Here is a 19,076-nt window from a genome sequence, read left to right as displayed (position 1 = left end):
GGGCTGCAGATATCTAAGGTCCATACTCCTGAATAATGCCTCCTTTCTTCCTTTTCAACTTGCATTCATGATTATATGATGTATTCCCTATGACCTACTAAGTGAGGAAGAAATATTTGAGCCTAGATTGCTCTGTATGAAATACTGTCAATATCCCAAAGTAGATAGCTATTATCACTATAAATCCATTCTGGGTTGACCCTGAAGAACAGTAGTGAAGACAATATTAGATTTATTCTTTTAACTTTTTTTTAAAGTATGAAATAAACAATTTTATTAGATGACACATTAAAAAGAATCACATTCTCATACTACTTGAACATACTAGCAGTGGTCAAAATGATGAATTGTGGAATGGATCCCAGGATTTAATGCAAAAACACCCCGTACAGAAAAATTTCATGTTTCTAACTTCACTGAGTCCAGTACTGAACGTGCTTCTTTATATTCCTCAGCCTCTTCCAAGTCTTTTTCTTTCTCTAATATCTGCAGAAGATCGGTATATGCAGCTTCCAACCTGCGCTGGCAATCTGGGATCATCATTTGGGACTCTTGCAGGATCTCTGCCTGCTTTTTAATGGCATAATTTTCACCATCTTCAGCTTTCATTTTTTCAATCTTTTCTTCTTGTTGTTTTGCTTCTTTTTCATACATCACTTTTTCTTTTACCAATGCTTCACCACGCCGGTTTTGATCTTGATCTGCCTCACGAGGGGATCGGCCATGGTCCCTCGAGCGCCGCAGCAACGAGGGGCGGAGAGCTGAGGAACCCGGGAGCTTATTCTTTTAACTTTTAATTGTGAATGACATTTTATTCAGTCATTTGTTTACAACTGAAACTCTGGGAATTCAAAGTTAACATCCTTGCCTGTGAGTTTCTTATAAGACACCAGGAAAAGTTTTAATTTTGTGTTCCATGTTGTTCTGCTGTGTTTTATCCAAATGGACCTTTGTGAGCTGGCTGCCCTGCAGTTTCACATAGATTCTCTTGCCCACAATTTCAGTTGGGAAGACCAATTCCTCCAGGATGGTGTTGTGCACAGCTGTCAGAATGAGGCTCCTGGGACACTTTTGCTTATTTTTCTGAGTTGACTTAAGCAGAAATTTCCCTCTGAGCAATGAAGACACTTACTTTGCATTGAATTTCTTCTCCAATTTCTGTGCCAGTCAGACTTGAATTTTTTGGAAAAACTTCAGTTGTGAGATGGAAACAGATTACAGCTTTGCCACCTCCAACAAATTCAGCTTCCCTGACTGCTGTTACGGTCAGCTCCCATGGCTGAGCTTTGAGGTCCAAGTTCATCTCTAGCTGGAAGAAAGCCTGAGAGGCTTAGGACTCAATCTCATTTGAATTCTCACCTTTGGGCTTCATGATAGTTGTGCTCGAACTGAACATAGCTTTCTCCTTATTGAGCGCAGGCCTGGGAAGTGACTCTTATTTTATCTCTTGTGTTTCACTAGTGAAATTTTGACATACAATCCCTGCATCTGTGGATTTGTTAATCTAGAAATTTTGCTGGTCTATTCTGAGGGCGAAATATTTCTTTCAGGAGATGGGACAAAGATCCCTTTAAACTGGAAGTTTAGACTGTCCCTGATAAATATGAACGCCTCATACAGGTCAACCAACAGGCAAATCTAGGGGTTACTCTGTACCTTGCCTGAGTTTGATTAGCAAGGGGAACTTGGGACACTACAATTCAATGAAGGTGAAAAGGTGTATGTCTGGTATGCATGAGATTCCCTTCAGCTTTTACATTCCTGGATTAGGTTTATGTCTACTTATTTGACAAAGGACTCTAGCTTCTTCTGCAAGATAACCATATCCCTGAACTTCACAGTTTGGAAGCAAAGAGATACCTCTGGGGTCTCTCACCCTCATGGGTTCCACCGTCTCCACAAGCTTTAATGTGTCTTTCTCTATGTCATTCTCCCTTCCTGACTGCCTCTTCTGCTCACTTTGCTCTGCAATAGGTAACACTGTTCCTACAATTGCCTATTCCTACAATAGTGTTAATTTCTCATAATAAATCCCCATATATATTCTACAGTTCTGTTTCTCTGGTCGAACCCTGACTATCTCTGTACATTTCTGATTTATTCTAATTTCCCTTTTGATATTCCATTCTCCTAACCTGGTCCTCAATTGTGCATGTTCACAAGGATTTTAACACTGAACCTCTTCTCTCCTTACAGTCTTTTTAGACAAGCTCATCAATTCCCAATAACTCTCATCGCTATACCCTTTTCTTTTACATTGTACATCCTGCGCAAACTCATCTCTTTAGCCCAAGAGTGATGTGTCTACTGCCTGCCTTTGGAGCATCTCCAATTGGATATTCCAGAAGAATTCTACACTGGACATTTCCAAAAATTAATTCCATTCCTGGCTTGGTAAGAACACTGTACACCCAATAACCTAAGATATTATTCTAGTATCATTGTAGTATTTATCATAAAATTATAATAATTATATCTCCAGCCTCTCTATACTACAAGGTATTAAAGAAGATAGCAGTGTTATTCTTCCAATCCTAAGCACTCAGCACAGTGAACAATACACAGCAGACACTTAGTATGTTTAATGAATGAATATGTGAGTGAACAAGTGAATGAATTCATAGAAAAGAGAAAAACTGCAGGAAGATAATGGTTATCAACATAGATGAAAAACAGAACACTAAAAAAAAGCTATAATTTGAAGATCTAGGAATGTGGCACAATATTCTCTAAATTGTAAATATATAGTTTTCCCAATGTCATTGAACCAAAGGGTTTAGTGGAAAGGACTACCACTATTCTAAATTGTCCGTTTTTTTACTTATTAGAATTCATTAAACTTTGTACATAAAGTACTTCAGGTATTTAATTTAAATTGATGATAGTATATGAAGCTTTGAGATTTATAACAGTGGAAGTAAACTCCACAGGCCAAAATATGTTTTCATTTTTCTAATATAAATTTTATAATTACAGTTTATGCTAATTAACCACAATAGGACTCATGGAAGAAAATATTTATTTTTAGATTAAGGATAAATGCAGAATCTTTTCCAATAAGTGAAGGTGTAATTTGTATTTCTGTTATCAGAAAAATAACTTCAGTTGTCAATTTATGTGTTAGAAAAATAATTAAATGCTTAGATGCAAATAGTAAAAAAATATAAGACTCCATATTCAATTTGCATTAATATAATTGAGCTCCATGGCTCACTTATCAATTTATTCCTCTCTAAAGAAACAATTTCTTTACTGTCACATATTAATAACAACACATATTCACTATACCTTCCAGAATTTTCTAGATTTGAATCTTCAGAGAAACTATCAACAAAAATAATTTCTCTTGCTTGCTATTGATACATTGCCTAGATTATTTTAGAACTGCTCATCAATTTACATTTAATTTAGACAACTAATATTTATGCTTTTTGTATTTAAAAATTATTTACAAAAATTAGATAAAAAATGAAAAGTAAATCCATAAGGCACAAGTTTTAGATTTGGATGGTAAAAAAAAAAAAATTCCATTCATTTATTAAGATAATATAGCTTTCTTGCAGTTGTTTTATCTGTTTAATACAAAACTTTGAGTCTTCACTAACAGTAAAGACCTAAAACAAAAATTCTCAAAAATCTAGGCTACCCTTTGCCATTTCATTTCCTATCATTCCTCCCTACACAAACTAAGCTCCCATCAGACTGAACTCGTTTCATTTCCTTCTACACGTGATGCACTTGCATTATGATCTTTGATTCCTGTCTAGGTCAGGCATTTCATGTGGAATTCCTCTTTTCTGGCTTGATCATTCTGCCAAATTCATAGTTTGAAGTCCTTCTCAGACCCTATAGGTTTTTTTTTTCCTGTATTATCAGTAATCTTAACCCTTATTGCCTAAATTGTCACCTGGCTGTTTGATATCAACAGGAAAATAAAGTATCTTTTTCAAGTAGGGACATTAAACTTTTGTGAACAAAATGACAACATGCTGCCGGGAGTCCTGGACTAGGCTACACAACAATTTACCGTAGTCTGCCTTTCTAATTACAATCATCTAGATCTTTCTCCTTTTCTCTTTCAAAATATACTTACCCTCTTTACCAAGTGTGAGTTCTATTGTCATTTCTATCCAGCTCAATGATCTATGAGTGATGCTGTAGTCTCTGTTTGTTCTGAGAATTTCTCCTCTTGATCAGGAGACCCATGAAATAACAAAGATAAGCTATTTGACCCAAATCACAGAAAATACAATGTGGAACAGGGACAGGATAACCACAGAGAATGATCCTATTCAGAAAGAGAAAGAATGGGAAGCACAAGCTGGCCCTGAAATCTTACAGGACAGCAATTACTGCTGACGGAAAATGTGGATAAGTCCTGATTAAGCCTTGATTTTACTATCTGGGGATTAGTTTTAGCCCACTCTTCTCTGTGGCTCTTGCTTCACCCTCTGGAAAGTCTTGACTTAGATCCATCTAAGAGGACATTAAAGAATAGACCCTCCATGGAAGATGGTCCTGTATCTCAACTTACTTCTCATTTCCAGAAGACTGGAGAGTTCAAAGTCTCATTTCTCATCTCAAATAATCACCATCTCATTCATTCAATGTTGATGGTTCTTTTAGCAGTACTTAGTCTGCTTCAATTCTATTTGATTCCAATTTATTTTTTCCATCAATGTTCATACAAACAATTCTTTTTCAACATAGCTCTTTCTTTTTCTAGACTTAATTTCAGTCACTTTGATCCTGTCAGGCTTTGGTAAAAGAGTTACACTCATCTATTTGTCCAGACTTTCAAACTGTTCAATTAAAAGGAATTACTGCGACATTAATTTATTGAGATGTTTCAACAAAGGTGTGATGGCTACATGCTTGATTGGCCAATTTTTTGAGGCTTTAGTTGATTTTTGTAGCCCAAACACTTTCTCACTTTTACCGTTTACAGGGGAGATGAGAATCAGTCACATTTTCCAACTCTGCAAATCTCTAGATTTCTAGATGCTAAAATTCATCATCAGACCTTGCAAACTCACGTTTTTGACTCCAACTCTTTATTGCATGACCATGTCAACTGTTAACAATGGCAACTGACATGTTAACATATCATTTGCTTGCCATTTCAATGAAAACAACAGTTCATCAGAGATGTTAACTGCCTTCCAATTGAAAATTGTTTCAACAACTGTTACAGCAGTGGTCACATAGATTGCTAATACTTCTAGCCTCTGGTAATAGTTACCTTGTCACCTGAACCCAATGCCAGTTATTTTAGCATTTTTATTATGCTAACATGCCACCACACTTTCAGAGCCAAATTCTTTATTTGGCTTGAATCTCAGAGAAACTAGCCAGAGAAGGCTAACTTATCTCACAGTTACAAACTGCTTTCAAATCTGGTGACTTGCAACAATAAAGGTTTATTTCCCACTCAATAATGCTCCACACATGTCAGCAATGGCTGTGCTCCAACTAGTTTTGTCCCTGACAGACAAGTCTCTTTCTAGGACATTGCTTATCTTGTGGCAGAGAGAAAAGAGAGATGTATCCACTCTTTAAAGCTTCTGCTTGTGCATGACACATGATAATTTTCACATCTCATGTTAATAAAGCAAGTAATTTCATCAAGTCTGACATTAATGAGGAAAGTAAGTGATATATCTTTTGAAGGTGAGGCAGTAGGTATTTGTATACAACATAATCAACCACAGATATCAATCCTATTTGTAAGGTTAAAATTTGTTCTTACACTGTCCTCTATCATGGTTTCTTTTTCTAGACTGCCACTTCATTTTGGTATATTTAATGAAATTTGTATTCTGTAACCCTGCTTTGTTAACATCTCCAAAGACATCCCCTCACTGCCCATGTTATTACCTCTAAAAACTAGGTCAATGACAAAAAGCAGCCACTGGATTTTACTTTCTTATTAACAATGCATTCCTATATACATATTTACTTATTTTAGTATCGACTGATACCATTAAAAATAGAATATTGCAAGAAGCAGTCTTCCTTCTAATTTATTTGTTGGAAGTTTACCTACACTACTGCTTTTTGATTTCTGTGTTCACTTCTAAGCATATTTTATGTTTTTGTGCTGATTTTAATATATCCACACTCCTTACCATAGTCCAACATTTTTTTTTTTATGCCTTTAGGTGTTTTTTTTTTTTTAAAGATTTATTTATTTATGCATATAAGAGCTGGGGTGTAGGCCAGAGGTATGGGGAGTGAGAGGATTTACCAGAGACAGAGTGGGAAGCAGAACAGGTGGATTGCCTGAAATACACAGCTGAGGGGAGCAGTGCGAGACAGGAGAGGTCTGCTGTGCCCTGTGGGTTGCTGCAGTGGCTGGTGAGAACTTCACAGGGCTGTCTTTAACCCCTGCACGACCAGAGAGGCCCAAAACCTTACAACTTCTGATCTCATTTTCTTTTCCTTGGTTATGTATCAGTCACGCTGGTCTCCCTTGAACATTTTTTTGACATCTATAAGCCATTTCTCCTGATTACTGGAATGTACTTTTCCTAGATCTTCACCAGGTTGCATCTTTCTTTTCATTTAGGTTTCAGGTCAAACATTACCTTCTCAGTGTGACCTCTAGTGTTTACTCTCACTAAAGCAGGCTTCTTCCTTCAACTCCCCCAGAAGAGTTCCTCTCACTGTTATTATTCTACTTTATTGGCTTATCACTCTCTAAATTTACTACAATTGTTTTTTATGGTTTGTCTTCCCCAACCAGCAGGTAAGCTCCATTAGAGCAATTTTCTCATTCATTGTTATATCTATAGTTAGGTCAGTGCTTGGTAGAGAGTAGGTACTTTGTAAAGATTTACTGAATGAATGAAAAAGACATTAGTCTTCATGACCTATCATCTTAATAATCACAATCTGTCTTTTTCCTCCTTTTGTCACTGTCATAGCTCTTTCCCAAGCATTGCAGTTGAAATGCCCTTTGTCTCCTCACCCTGCATTCTCTCCTAAGCAATCTCATTCAGCCATACGGTTTTGTTTTCCATCAATAAATTAAGTCTTAAATGTATTCTTCTAGTCTAGATCTCTTCTCCCCTACAGAAAATCACTTGGATTTTACAGAAATACATATCCATCATTCTCTTATTTCAATAATTGGCATTAGTATCCAGAAAGTTCGTTAAAACTGAACCTACAAAAATATCCGTGATCCTCCTTTTCCTCACTAGTCCATATTCAGCCAATCACTAAGTCCTGTTAGTGCTACCTCCTAAATATTTCTGGAATCTGTTCTTCATCATAACATTTCCTACACTAGTCCAAGTTACTATTCTGTCTCATAATAATTGCAATGGCCCTTTAAACAGTCTCTCCCTTTCATGTTTTATGTCCTCTAAACCAATCTTAAAAGTAATTCAAAACCACTGCATCTTGCCTTTAATTTCCTAGTACTCCTCGCATAAAATCCATGATGTGTATGGTGGTTATTGTTCCATTAGCTCTGATCCCACCTTGCTCTCCTTCAAGTTCTAACCATACCCGGGACCTCTCTCAGGTCCTCAAAGGGTCTCTCTAGCTTCAGACCATGACATATGCAACCTCTTCTGTATACTAGCATCCTCCCTTATCACTTCGTTAATGTCTACTCCTTCAGATCTAATGTTGCTTTTTCAGAGGAGCCTCTTTTTACTCTTCCCTGTCTCAATTAAGCCAAGTATGAGGTTGGAGAGGATTCAGATCATCACTGGTATACCAAGAGCCAGTTCCATAAAAATACTTTTGGGTAAAAAATGAGGGGGGAAATCATACTGGGGTAGTGGGAAAGAATATGCGTAAGGATAATTGACCACTATCCATTGGAAACACAGCTTAAACAACGCAATTTCGGACCCAGCGACAGGCGATAGTGCCATGTCGAAAAGATCTTTGTGGGCTGGAATATTCAGAGAGGAGGTATCTGAAGGTTTAGAGATCACACTGACAGGCCTATTGCCATCTTTAAGTCATTTACTGGTTTTTAACTTTTGCTCATAAGCGACAGTCTAAGACAGGAAGCAGCTGCAGTCTTCTTAAACCACAGTCGCTGACCTTAGAGACACGAGCCTTGACCTTCAGTCTAGGCGCTCGGCACTCAGCCATCACAGGCGCCGTGCAGCTCCCTCAGCGGCTGTAAGAGCCTGGCCGGCGCGCGTCCGGCACGCGCGCCCCCAGCGCCTCAACTCCAGGACCTCGGTCGCAGGCGCCGCGCTGGAGGACCTAGTTCGCGGAGCGCGCGTACCGTCCTTCCGCCCGCCCGCGCCAACTCTCATAGGTGGTCCCCAAAGAAAGTGCCTGTTTAGTAATAGACAGATTTTCGTTCATCCCCAAAAATTACACGCCCAAAACACACCTATCACAGGAATAAGAATACATATTTCTCGGAGTGGCTCGTTGATGGTCTGGCTAGTTTAGGGCGGGTGCGTGAGGCGCGGGAATCAAAGCAGGCACTGTTACGGTCAGCCACATCCGGGTCCTCCTTCCATAGGATGCCCTTCTCGCCTAGGGGCCTTCAGGTAGGAGGTCCTGGATGACTTTGGACGTCCGCACTGACTAGGAGCGGTGACTTCGATCGGCCTTGCAGGCTTGTTCTCATCTTCCCGGCCCAAGGTCTCTCCCGCAGCCATGCTCCGCCAGATCTTCAATCAGGCCAGGAAGCACCCTAGCGTAAGTTTCTGACCTCTAGCATTTTGTATAGCATTGCATCTTTAATATTTGGAGCTTCCTCTTTTATGGCCGCTTACCTTTCTCGGTGCTGCGCTTTCCTCTGGGTTGCCCCAGGCGCTTGAGCTCTGACCTGCAGCCTGTTTTGTGGGGTTTGGGCCGAGCGCCAGAAGGTGAGGGATACCTTCAAAGAAATTGAACCCGTGAGTAGTGGCACACTATTTTCGTGGCCGCGCCTTCTTGGGAGTTGATCCGATCTAGCAGGATAGTTGAACGCTGTGTGGTTTGGAGACCAGCTGAGATCAGGTTCCCCTTTGGTTGTGCAGTGTGTTAAGGATCATGTACTGACGACATTGAATGGCCAGGCCTTTTGGTAAGTGTAAGGGTTTGTGATCTTGGACTCGTCCTTGTTTTGATAAATTTGGGGGGCTTGGTAGTGCAGATTTTAATCGCAGTTACAGATTTTTTGTAGCTGTTATTCCCCCCCCCCCGCAAGTCAGCGTTTTGTGGTCCTACAGCTTAATCACTCAATGTAATCTTAAAGCCAGTTGTTAACAACGCGTTAGACATTGGCAGTACATTTCTGCTCATTCAGATTCTCTTTAACAAAATTTGTTTTCCATGACGCCCATATTGAAGCATACTTAATTATAAGATGAAGAAGACCATCTATTTTCTTAGAAATCTTACCCTCAATGTAAGGTTCACCATTATGCATTTTCTACAAGATTAAAAATTTGCTTTTTTGAGATTTGGGAATCAATAAGTAGAAAGTACTGTAGCCTCTCTCTAGTCAGTATCTACGTGTTACTGGGTAGCTACTAATCGTGTCTATTTTGTGTTTGGTTCTAGTTGATCCCACTCTTCGTGTTTATTGGAGCGGGAGGTACTGGCGCAGCGCTCTATGTCATGCGTCTGGCTTTGTTCAATCCAGATGTCAGGTGAGTGCATAAAAATGTTTAGAATGGTTAGATGGTTTATCAAGTTGTTTTAGGAACCACAGTCTATATAGGGAGGCAATGCCAAGTCATAGAAAAGAGGTCAGTTTGGTGCTGAGACAGTAATTTCAGATTCCACTTTTAATTTTTCCTCGTTCATGGTATTATTTAAATTTCTTTGGGTCTCAGTTTCTCATCAATAGAGTAGAAATGCTAGTACCTCTGTTGGAATGTTGTGAGGAGTGAGAATATACTGTTTTTATAAAATATTTTAACTAGCTTTACTGGTTATTGTAGTGATTTTTGTCTGCTTTTCCACAATAGATGTTTCTTTTTGAGGTTGAAAATAGACAAAATAGATTGATTCATTGTCATTCTATGTATATTTGTAGATATTACTTAATAGATGAAATATTGATCATTAGTAAAAACAAAATTTCCTGAGACAGATAATGACAAAAACAATTGCCTTAAGAAGCTGTGCATTCTACCTTTTTTTCTTACTGATTATGTGGGATTGTTCATCATAGATTTGTTTTAGTTCCATAATGAAGACAACACAATACTTTAAGAGAAAGTTAGATCAATTAAAAATTTTAACTTCTTGAGAAGTACAAAACTTGTTTCAAGTATTGTTTAGTTACTGTAACAATTAAAATGTTTTGTTCCTTTTAGTTGGGACAGAAAGAATAACCCAGAACCCTGGAACAAATTGGGTCCCAATGATCAATACAAGGTAAACTACAAAATTGTTTGAGAAATGCTGGAAGTTGTATTTTAATAAATTTTGTTAGGGTTTTTTTGATATTGAATGTACAAGTAAAATTTCATTATAATGAATTTTGAGCAGCTGCTAGGTTATTCTGTGGAGTTAAGGTGGCATATTTTCCTAATATTTTTGTCTAAGGATATTATTTACATAGACTTTGGATGTGAAATTAAGATAATTTCTAAATTTTGATTTGGCTAGAAAAGAGGTAGTATATCTCTTTTTTACCAGTTTTTAGATATTGTATAGTCTTATGTAGTAGTTCTCAAACTTCAGTTTATATATAAGCATCAACCAGTGAAGTTGTTAAAACAGATCTTTAGCTCCACCCCCAGAAATTATGATTGAGCAGGTCTGTTGTAGAGACCGAGAACTTGAATTTGTAATTAGGTTTCAGGTGATAATGATGCTGCTGGTTCGTGAACACTACTTTGATAGCACTAATCTGATGGATGGTTGGGTTGTCTGTTTCTTACTGGTAGAGTTGAATATTTAAAGTGAGGATTAGTAAGAAGAATAACAAGTTTATTGAAAATTATATTTTACCATGACCCTTCTAGATAAACATTTTAACATCTTTTCTTGAAGAGTGGTTTGTGGAATTTCTCTTCCAAAGAATGATTTCATCCACCGAGACCATTATTTATTTTATTAAGATAAAATGAACATATAAAGTGTTGCATTGATAGCATCCGTCTTATAGTATAATTACTATAATATTTTAATAAACACCTTTATTGCATCAAATAATTTTTTTAGGGTTGAGAACCATTAAGATATAGCCGTTTAGTAGCTTTGACACAAGACTTGTTGATTATACTCACTATGCTATTCATTATACCTCCAAAGTTTATATATTAATTGTAAAGTTTGTACTTTTAAATATTTTATCGATTCCCTCAGTGCCCCAGGCCCTAGTAACTTTCATTCTACTCTCTATTTTTGCAAATTTGGCTTTTTTAGATAAGCAAGCCTTAATGTACTCACTCTTTGTTTTTCTTTGTTTTCTCATGTAATATAATGGCCTCAGTTGTACATTTTATATCCAGTCATGCCATTGCAAATTGAGACCATTTATTGGTGCCCCAGATATACTCTTGTTAATACAATGTTCTTGTATATTAAAAAAAAAAAATAAAACCCTTTCAGTGTTGGGGAGGAGTCAGCTTTTTTAGGATATAATTTACTACCTTACTGTTTACTGATTTAAAGTGTATAACTGGGGCCTCCCTGGTGACACAGGGGATTAAAGTCTCAGAGCTGTCAAGCCATTGTCAGCCATTTCAGCATGAGTATGAGTTCGATCCATGAGTGAGTTCGATCCCCTGCCAGGTAGCTAACCCACGTGGCTCAGCAGACCTCTCCTATCTCACATACTTCTCCCCTCAGTAGATCTGCCTATTCTGCTCCCCACTCTCTCTGGTGAATCCTCTCACCCCCTGTACCTCTGGCCTACACCCCAGTTCTTCTACACACACAAAAAAAAATCTTAAAAAAAAATAAAGTGTATAAAACTCAGCCACATGTATTTTCCACTATACCTGATTACATCATCAAATGAGAGAAATAGTAGTTTGCTTATGAGCTCCTAAGATGTGCCCTTACCAGTGAATGCCCAGTGTCCTTAGCTGATACCCCTCAATGATAAACTTGGATACCGATGCTGTCATTACTGTTGACAACACTTTTAAGATAGTTGTCACTCTTTACTGATTTCAAGCTTTTTTCTTAACTTGATAATTTGACTTCCAAATCTTTAAACAGATCTCCCTATAGGAAGCAAATAAAAATACTGGTTAGGCTGAATTGAACCTCTTATAGTTTGCCTCAAAAAATAAAGAATAAACTGGCATCCTGTCTTACTTGCTCTTATGTATGTGTTTAAGTTTATTCTAGAGAAAATGAGTCTACATCCAACCATTAAAATGGAAGACAAAAATAGGACATGATCCTTCATCAAAGGTCATATTGGAGTCTTTGGAAATGCATAGTTCAAAAAGCTCCGTGGGTGACTGATAATTCCAGTTACCAGTGCCCTTGAACATGCTATGTAAACTGAGAATGGAACGTTGAAGCTATGTAACTGAAACAGTGAGAAGCTATGTAAACTGAAAATGGAACGTTGCTGCAACCAAAGTCTAATGTGTTGGAATAGATTGGGTTTTGGATAGTTATTCACTGGTGTTAGTGATTGGAAAGATGGATCATAGTACATAATGGCAAAATATTTAATAAAATTGATCTAACATGGTACGTAAACCCTGTTCCTAAGGAACTTCTTATAGAAAAAGATTTGGAAACAAGAATTTAGTGTGCTAATGCTGAGTATGTTTGCCAAAAGATGAGCTAACAGAAGAAATGGGAGATTTGTCAAGAGAAATAAGTGGAAACCAAACCCAGAGACTTGAAAAGGGTAAAGTAAATGAAGCCTGCTACTGCTGCTCAACCCAGATAATGAATTAGACCATATTTTTCTGTCATTCACTGACCCTCATTTGAAAAATTTCTTTTTATGGTCCATTGACATCAAGCTTGGCCATGTGACTTGCTCTGCCAAATTATAAGTGAGGAGAAGTACATCTGCTACTTTTGAACCAGTGTCTGGCTTCCTCATTGTTCTTTCCTGTCCTGAGACCAGATGAACTACTCATTCATCCCAGGATTGAATGAAGATAACATGGAGCAGTCTTTTTATAAATGGCATACAATGAGTGAAAAATAAACCTTTGTTGTTGCAAGCCACTAAGATTTGGGAGTTAACTTAAAGTCTAACAAAAGCCAACTAAATGCAAACAAGGGAGGGATTAAAATAGAATTTTAAGCATCAAAGACCCAACAACATTTCTCACCTGACTGCCCTATACCGTGCCTTCCCAACTGTCCTCTATACCGTGCCTTCCCAACATCCCTCCAGAGACCTTTAAGGTAGCCATGATTAAAATGAGAAAAAGGATAAAGACATAAAAGCTGAAAAATATAGCAGATTTGAAATTTAAATTCTACAGGGAATTTTGATACTGGCATATGGAACTGAATAGAAACTCCAGAAATCTGTTTAGTTTTGAGAAAACTGGAAAGGTACCGTGACCTTCCCTTTCTGCCTGGGTATAGAGCCATAATCCAGCCACTTACTCAGTTTTTGGCAATTCGTAAAACTTCAGTTGCCTCTTTTATGAAGGAAGAATGAATAAGGTTATAATTAAGTTAACCATAAAACATTCTGACCACAGTGCCTGCAGCTATTCAAAAAGCCCAATAAATGTTTATTTTTTTAAGTATTATTTTCTAGTTTCAGTTGCTTCATAAGAGAACACTGCCAGAATGAAAAATACTGCTTTATGGCTTATACATAATTCCTTTTTTTAAAAGTCCATGTATGTGTATCTTGAGGATAACCTTTATAGCCTAGGATTTTTTTTGTAGGTCAAGTAAAATAAGAATTTTTCAGTTAGAAGTGAAGAGGTTAGCTTTGTTCGGAAAAATAAAGGTTTGAAGAAAAATGGACTTAGATTTTTGAACTTCTTGCTTTATAAAAAGCCAGAAGAAAAAGTTTGATGTTTCTGCAGTTTCAGCATTAGTATTTTTGGAGTTAAATGATATAATCTTTAATTTTAGCACAACCTCTGTCATTTTTTTTGTTTTTGGCACAAGACTGAGCAAACCCAAGATTGTAGTCTTATTTGGGCTTATGTGCAAATCTTAGTGCTTTCTTTGTAGAAACTCGGGAACAGAGTTCAAAGATAAATCATTAAAGTTCAAATTTGAACAGTGTCAAATAAAAATCATTAAAGTTACTGAGAGGGCAATTTTTTAAGGCAATAATAGTCTTATTTCTAAAATTAATTTTAATTGCATATAAGGAATTTTCAGAAATTATAGCTTTTAACTGTGCAGTTATTTGAATAAGATACTTAAAAACAAAAATAAAGTATTATGTAAAAGCTCTTTTTACTATAGGATGGCCTAGTGTTGGTTTGATACTGATGAAGTCTGTCTTAGAAAATTAAGGAAACTTCTAAATGAGAGAGAAAATGGAAAAACCATTGCAGCAAGTCAGTTTGTAGGTGAGAAGTTAATGTAAGCAAACAACAAAGCATTACCTTATATTGCTAGCCTATTTTTGTTGCTATAAATCTCTTACTTAAATTACAGCACTTCACTAATCAAGTAAGGATGATAATCCTTAGTATTCCTCTATTTTGGACAGTCACCCATTCAATTAGAGATGGAAGTGAAAGCATAAGAATTGAAGTATTAGAAGACATTCTTACTCACTGTGAAATTAAAGAATTTTTTGTTTCTAACATACTAACACTTCTAAAGTATATTAAATATTTTAACCTCACTAAAACTATCATTAAAGGACTGAAATGTTAGTATCTTTTACATTGTTAATATTCTTGATAAAAAATTAATGTCTGTAATGTTACTACAGAAAGTTGAATAAAAATAATTTTAAAACTTACCATCTCTGTGTATTTTGACAGATTATCTAAAATATCTTTTTTCTTTTCAAGTTCTATTCAGTGAATGTAGATTACAGCAAACTGAAGAAAGAAGGTCCAGACTTCTAAATGAAATATTTCACTATAAAGCTGCTTAAAATGAAGGTCTTCCAGAAGCTGTCCGCACAATTTTCCACTTAACCAGGAAATACTTCCCTCTAAATGCACGAAATCATGTTGGTGTATTCTGTAGGGGTTTACACTGATTAATAAATGTATCTGAAACTTGGTTTGTGTCTCTCTTTAATCCTGAAAACCTGACCTGAAATTTAAAGTAGGGTACAGCAAATAAAGTAGAATTGAAGGAATTCCTTGAATTTCTGTATATTTGTGTGATCAGAAAATAGGACTAAACTGCTCTAATACATGTCTTGTATATGGATCATTGGTAACTTTACTTGAGTAAATTTAACACCTGAAACTGGAAATTACAAAGGTCAGTCAGGAAGAATATTCAAACTTCTGTGCATTGGTAAAATAGAAATACATACCGAGTTTTGATACTAGCTGACATCAAAGTATGCGCAGTTGTGAACAGTAGTTTCTACCGTGGCATCCTCTTTGCTGAAGATTTTCAAGATTATCAGCTGCCGTGGTATGGGAATTGTAGTTTGATCTGAGTCCATTGTTAACCATGTAACTATTGGCTAAGAAGAAATGTTGAGAATTTTTGTTGAGTGTTGGCAGGTTTTGAAGGCTGAAAGTACATGAGTAGCATTTTAAGATGGGAGAAAATGTGAATTATCTATAAATGGGGTATGGAATTGGTATTTGGATAGAGAAAATGTTAAATGTGTATATTGGTGTTACTTGTTATATAGGTCTAAACCTTTTGGCTGAGTGGTCATCCAGTAAGTCTAACACTTCTTCAATGATTAAGCAAGAATGAACCGTATCTTATTTATCAAATCTTCACACAGGTGTGTGTTTATATGTCATGTAGAAATTTACATGGAACTTAGTACAATTTTGGATATTAATGCATAACTTAATTTTGTTTTCAAGCTATGATGCACTTTTTTTTTTTTTTTAAGATTTATTATTTATTTATTTATTTGTACAAGCACTGGGTACAGTCAGAAGCGTGGGAGGGTGAGAGAATTCACCAGAGCCAGAGCGGGGAGCAGAGCAGGCAGAAGGACCAAAGGACACTGCTGAGGGGAGCAGCGCGGCAGGAGAGGTCTGCGCGCCATGTGGGACCCTCCTCCCGTGGCCGGGGAGCAGCCGGGGATTGAACCGGCGCTGCAGAGGCTGCGGGCAGCTTCGCAACCCAGCGCTCAACCGCTGCGCCACCGGGGAGGCCCACGATGCACGTTTTACATGTTAGTAACTGAAATAATTTGAATTGCACAGATCATGTCAAGTGTTTTAATCTTTTTAAGCTGTTGAGGAAACAGATGGATTAGTAAATTTCCTCAAATTCATTCTCAGGATATTTGAACCCAGGTAGTCTTGAGTATAGAGTGCCTTTCACTTGGTTATGTTTTAAGTTCCTGGGTCTCTAATTTCCATCTCGAATGCAGGGTTTCTCAACCCATCACTGTTGATGTTCAGTCAGATAATTAGTGCTGTAATGGCACATCCTGTGAATTGCATTATATTTAGAAGTGATCCTTGCCTCTACTACTATAGGTCAGTAGCACTCCCTCTCTCCCCAGTTTGTGAAAATCCAAAAGTTCCTCCAGACATTGCCAAATGTCATCTAGTCAAAACTTTCTCATTCCTGCCCCTGTTGAGAACTGCTATAGTTACTTTGGTATGAATTACCTTATTACCAATTTTCAGCATGGTGGCCTTAGTTGTAGCCAAGTAATTAGAAAACATTAGGTAGTTCTAAGTAAACACTGCAAAGAAATAGTAATAGCAATTTTTAGTATTAAAAGTATACTTAAAGGGATAATTTTTAAGGATACTTAAAAATTCTTGAAAGTTAAATGATACCTGTATTTAGTATTATGAGATTTTTCCACGTAAGAATGATAACTTTGGTGTGAAATACAGTTGTGTTTTTGAAATTATATACTGTTACTGCTATTTGATAGCAATAGAAACTACAACGTGGATTGTCCATGTAAATGTCTAATAGGCATTTTTACCATGTCCAGTTCTGAAATTATGCAAAACCCACAATCTTCCAATCAAATTGCATTATAGGTACATCTTTGTTAACTTTTATCATACCTCATATCCAATGTCAGTAAATCATGTTCTACTTACAAAACATGCAGAATCTTACCTTTTAAATACAAAATTCCTCATCTAACACTTTGTCCCAAACTGTCATTAGCCTGGATTATTAAAATAACCTCTCAATTGATCTTCCAATTGAGAACAATCTCTTCTCAACATAGTAGCCAAAATTATCTTTAATATGTAAGCCAAAATGGCATTCCTTTGCTTAGAACTTGCCAGTATTTCCCCATTTCACTCAATAAAGAACTGGATACTTAAAGTTTTGACTTTATTCTGCTAACACTGAAGGGAATTCCTTAATCTTCCATAACAGGAATACTATCCCAGGACTTAGCAGTAGCCCCTTTACTGGCTTAGAATTTTCTTTTCCAGATATTGGCATGGCTTACATCTTTCTGGTGTTAGTTCCTGTGTTAACCTTTTCAGTTACATATATTTGAAGTATATATTTGAAGTATTTCCCCACACTAAAATGTAAGTTCCATGAGGACAAGTATTTTTGTCTGTTGATATATCCTCAACACCTAGAATGGTGCCTAACACACTTGCTATTCAATAATGTGCCAGCTCAAGTGTACAGAACAGAGCAGTCTAAAAAGTGGTTGCAAGTGACTTGACTTTGATGGTGGCAAGAATCAAAATTTGAGTCAATGATGCAAGCCATTTTGCAAAAAGAACCCTGGCTGTACTGTCACCACTTGGTTGATAATTTGATTAAGAGTTCTTTCATTTCCAAGTAAAGCATTATGTTTATATTGAAACAACATCTATTCTGGAATTTAAAGGCTATTCTACAATATTCAAGATGAATCTGAGTGAAGAATAAAACCAGACCCTCCACTATTTTAAAAAAAAACCTCTGAAGTTGACAATCCTATAGTTATCAAAACTACCAAATTTCTTTTTCTATTTTTTTTCTTTTTGCATGTTCGACATAGAATAATCGACAAAACACTGTCACATACCCAAGTTTTGCTTGTGGTGTGAAGTACATGTTAACGAATGCTGTTCTGTAACTACTTTCTCAAAAGTGCTCAAATACAACATTAAGGAACCTCATTTTAACAAAATTAAGTTGTGGTTGACCAAAACAGGCTATCTTATTTGAAATTTAAATTTCAAAATAATACAAATAGGTACATATAAATAAATACACATTTACTACAATTTAATGTTTCCCATTGTAGCAGTTTGTTCCTTCTAGAGTGGTTGGTAAATGCATTTTTGGAAAAACATCTCCATTTTTCTTGATTATATAGAAGGTAAAGAATGAGAGAAAGTTAAAAGAGAACATCTTTAATCAGGATGAAACTAGTGGACAGTGAAAGATTTTGAGCCAGGTGCCACACTAAGCTCTTTATATGTAATATTTTATATACTACTAGTTACAATGTTGTGAGACAGACTTATTACTACCCCCCATTTTTTAATACAAATTAAACCAAGGTATAAAAACATGCCCAGGGTCATATACAACACTAGGAAGTGATGGAACCAGATTTCAATCTAAGCAACTTTATTTTTGTGCCCAAACCGAGAACCAAACAAAATCCAAGCAGTTTGATTTAGGATTTTTGTGTCAAAAGTTGTCTTTAGAATCAAATAACATAATGCATTTAAGAGGATTAGTATATATCCTGCCAGCTTAGTAACTACCACAAGTCATGGAACTCATTTCTAACTCTCCTTCCATTGGAAATTTTAAAGGAAAATTTAAAATCCACATTATATAAAACTTAAAGAAAAAAATTAGTTAAAGTTCTAACTACCAACAATTTGACCAAATGATCCTTTATTGCAAATATTGATTTCAACATGTGGACAAACTGACTATCTTTTACAGTACTAAGATATGTGGTTTACATTTCTCCCTAAGTTTGCTAAAGAAATGCTTGCCCACATAGTGTCATTATACTGTTCCACCTTCTCAAGTTTGCATTATGACTCAGTACATTAAAATCTGATAAGTAGGTCATCTTTTTTTTTTTTCTCAAA

At 36.5% G+C, this 19,076-nt stretch overlaps 2 protein-coding genes and 1 pseudogene across 7 annotated transcripts in view; 1 reads left to right on the top strand and 2 right to left on the bottom strand.

Annotated features, from left to right (window-relative positions):
• Window positions 1-333: 333 nt before the first annotated feature.
• Window positions 334-769, bottom strand: LOC119242773 (tubulin-specific chaperone A-like). Its single transcript, XM_054692397.1, is given in 2 exon segments — window positions 334-674; window positions 677-769. Coding segments are annotated over 2 exon segments (324 nt in total). The 5' UTR covers window positions 726-769; the 3' UTR covers window positions 334-399.
• Window positions 770-795: 26 nt separating this feature from the next.
• On the bottom strand, window positions 796-1,655 carry LOC119242761 (40S ribosomal protein S7-like; annotated as a pseudogene).
• Window positions 1,656-8,503: 6,848 nt separating this feature from the next.
• NDUFA4 (NDUFA4 mitochondrial complex associated) overlaps window positions 8,504-19,076 on the top strand; it is a 74,359-nt gene continuing 63,786 nt past the window's right edge. For 3 of the 6 annotated variants that reach the window (XM_054692391.1, XM_054692392.1, XM_054692393.1), the window contains exons 1-3: window positions 8,504-8,679; window positions 9,529-9,617; window positions 10,290-10,350. In XM_054692391.1, coding sequence (XP_054548366.1) covers window positions 8,638-8,679; window positions 9,529-9,617; window positions 10,290-10,350 — 192 coding nt within the window. In that variant the 5' untranslated portion in view covers window positions 8,504-8,637. The other 3 variants (XM_054692395.1, XM_054692396.1, XM_054692394.1) reach the window with 3 other exon arrangements.

Source organism: Talpa occidentalis, unplaced genomic scaffold, assembly GCF_014898055.3.
Source record: "Talpa occidentalis isolate TD23 unplaced genomic scaffold, MPIMG_talOcc4v2.1, whole genome shotgun sequence".
NCBI classification, from domain to species: Eukaryota; Metazoa; Chordata; class Mammalia; order Eulipotyphla; family Talpidae; genus Talpa; species Talpa occidentalis.
This window is presented reverse-complemented; position numbering and strand designations above follow the sequence as displayed.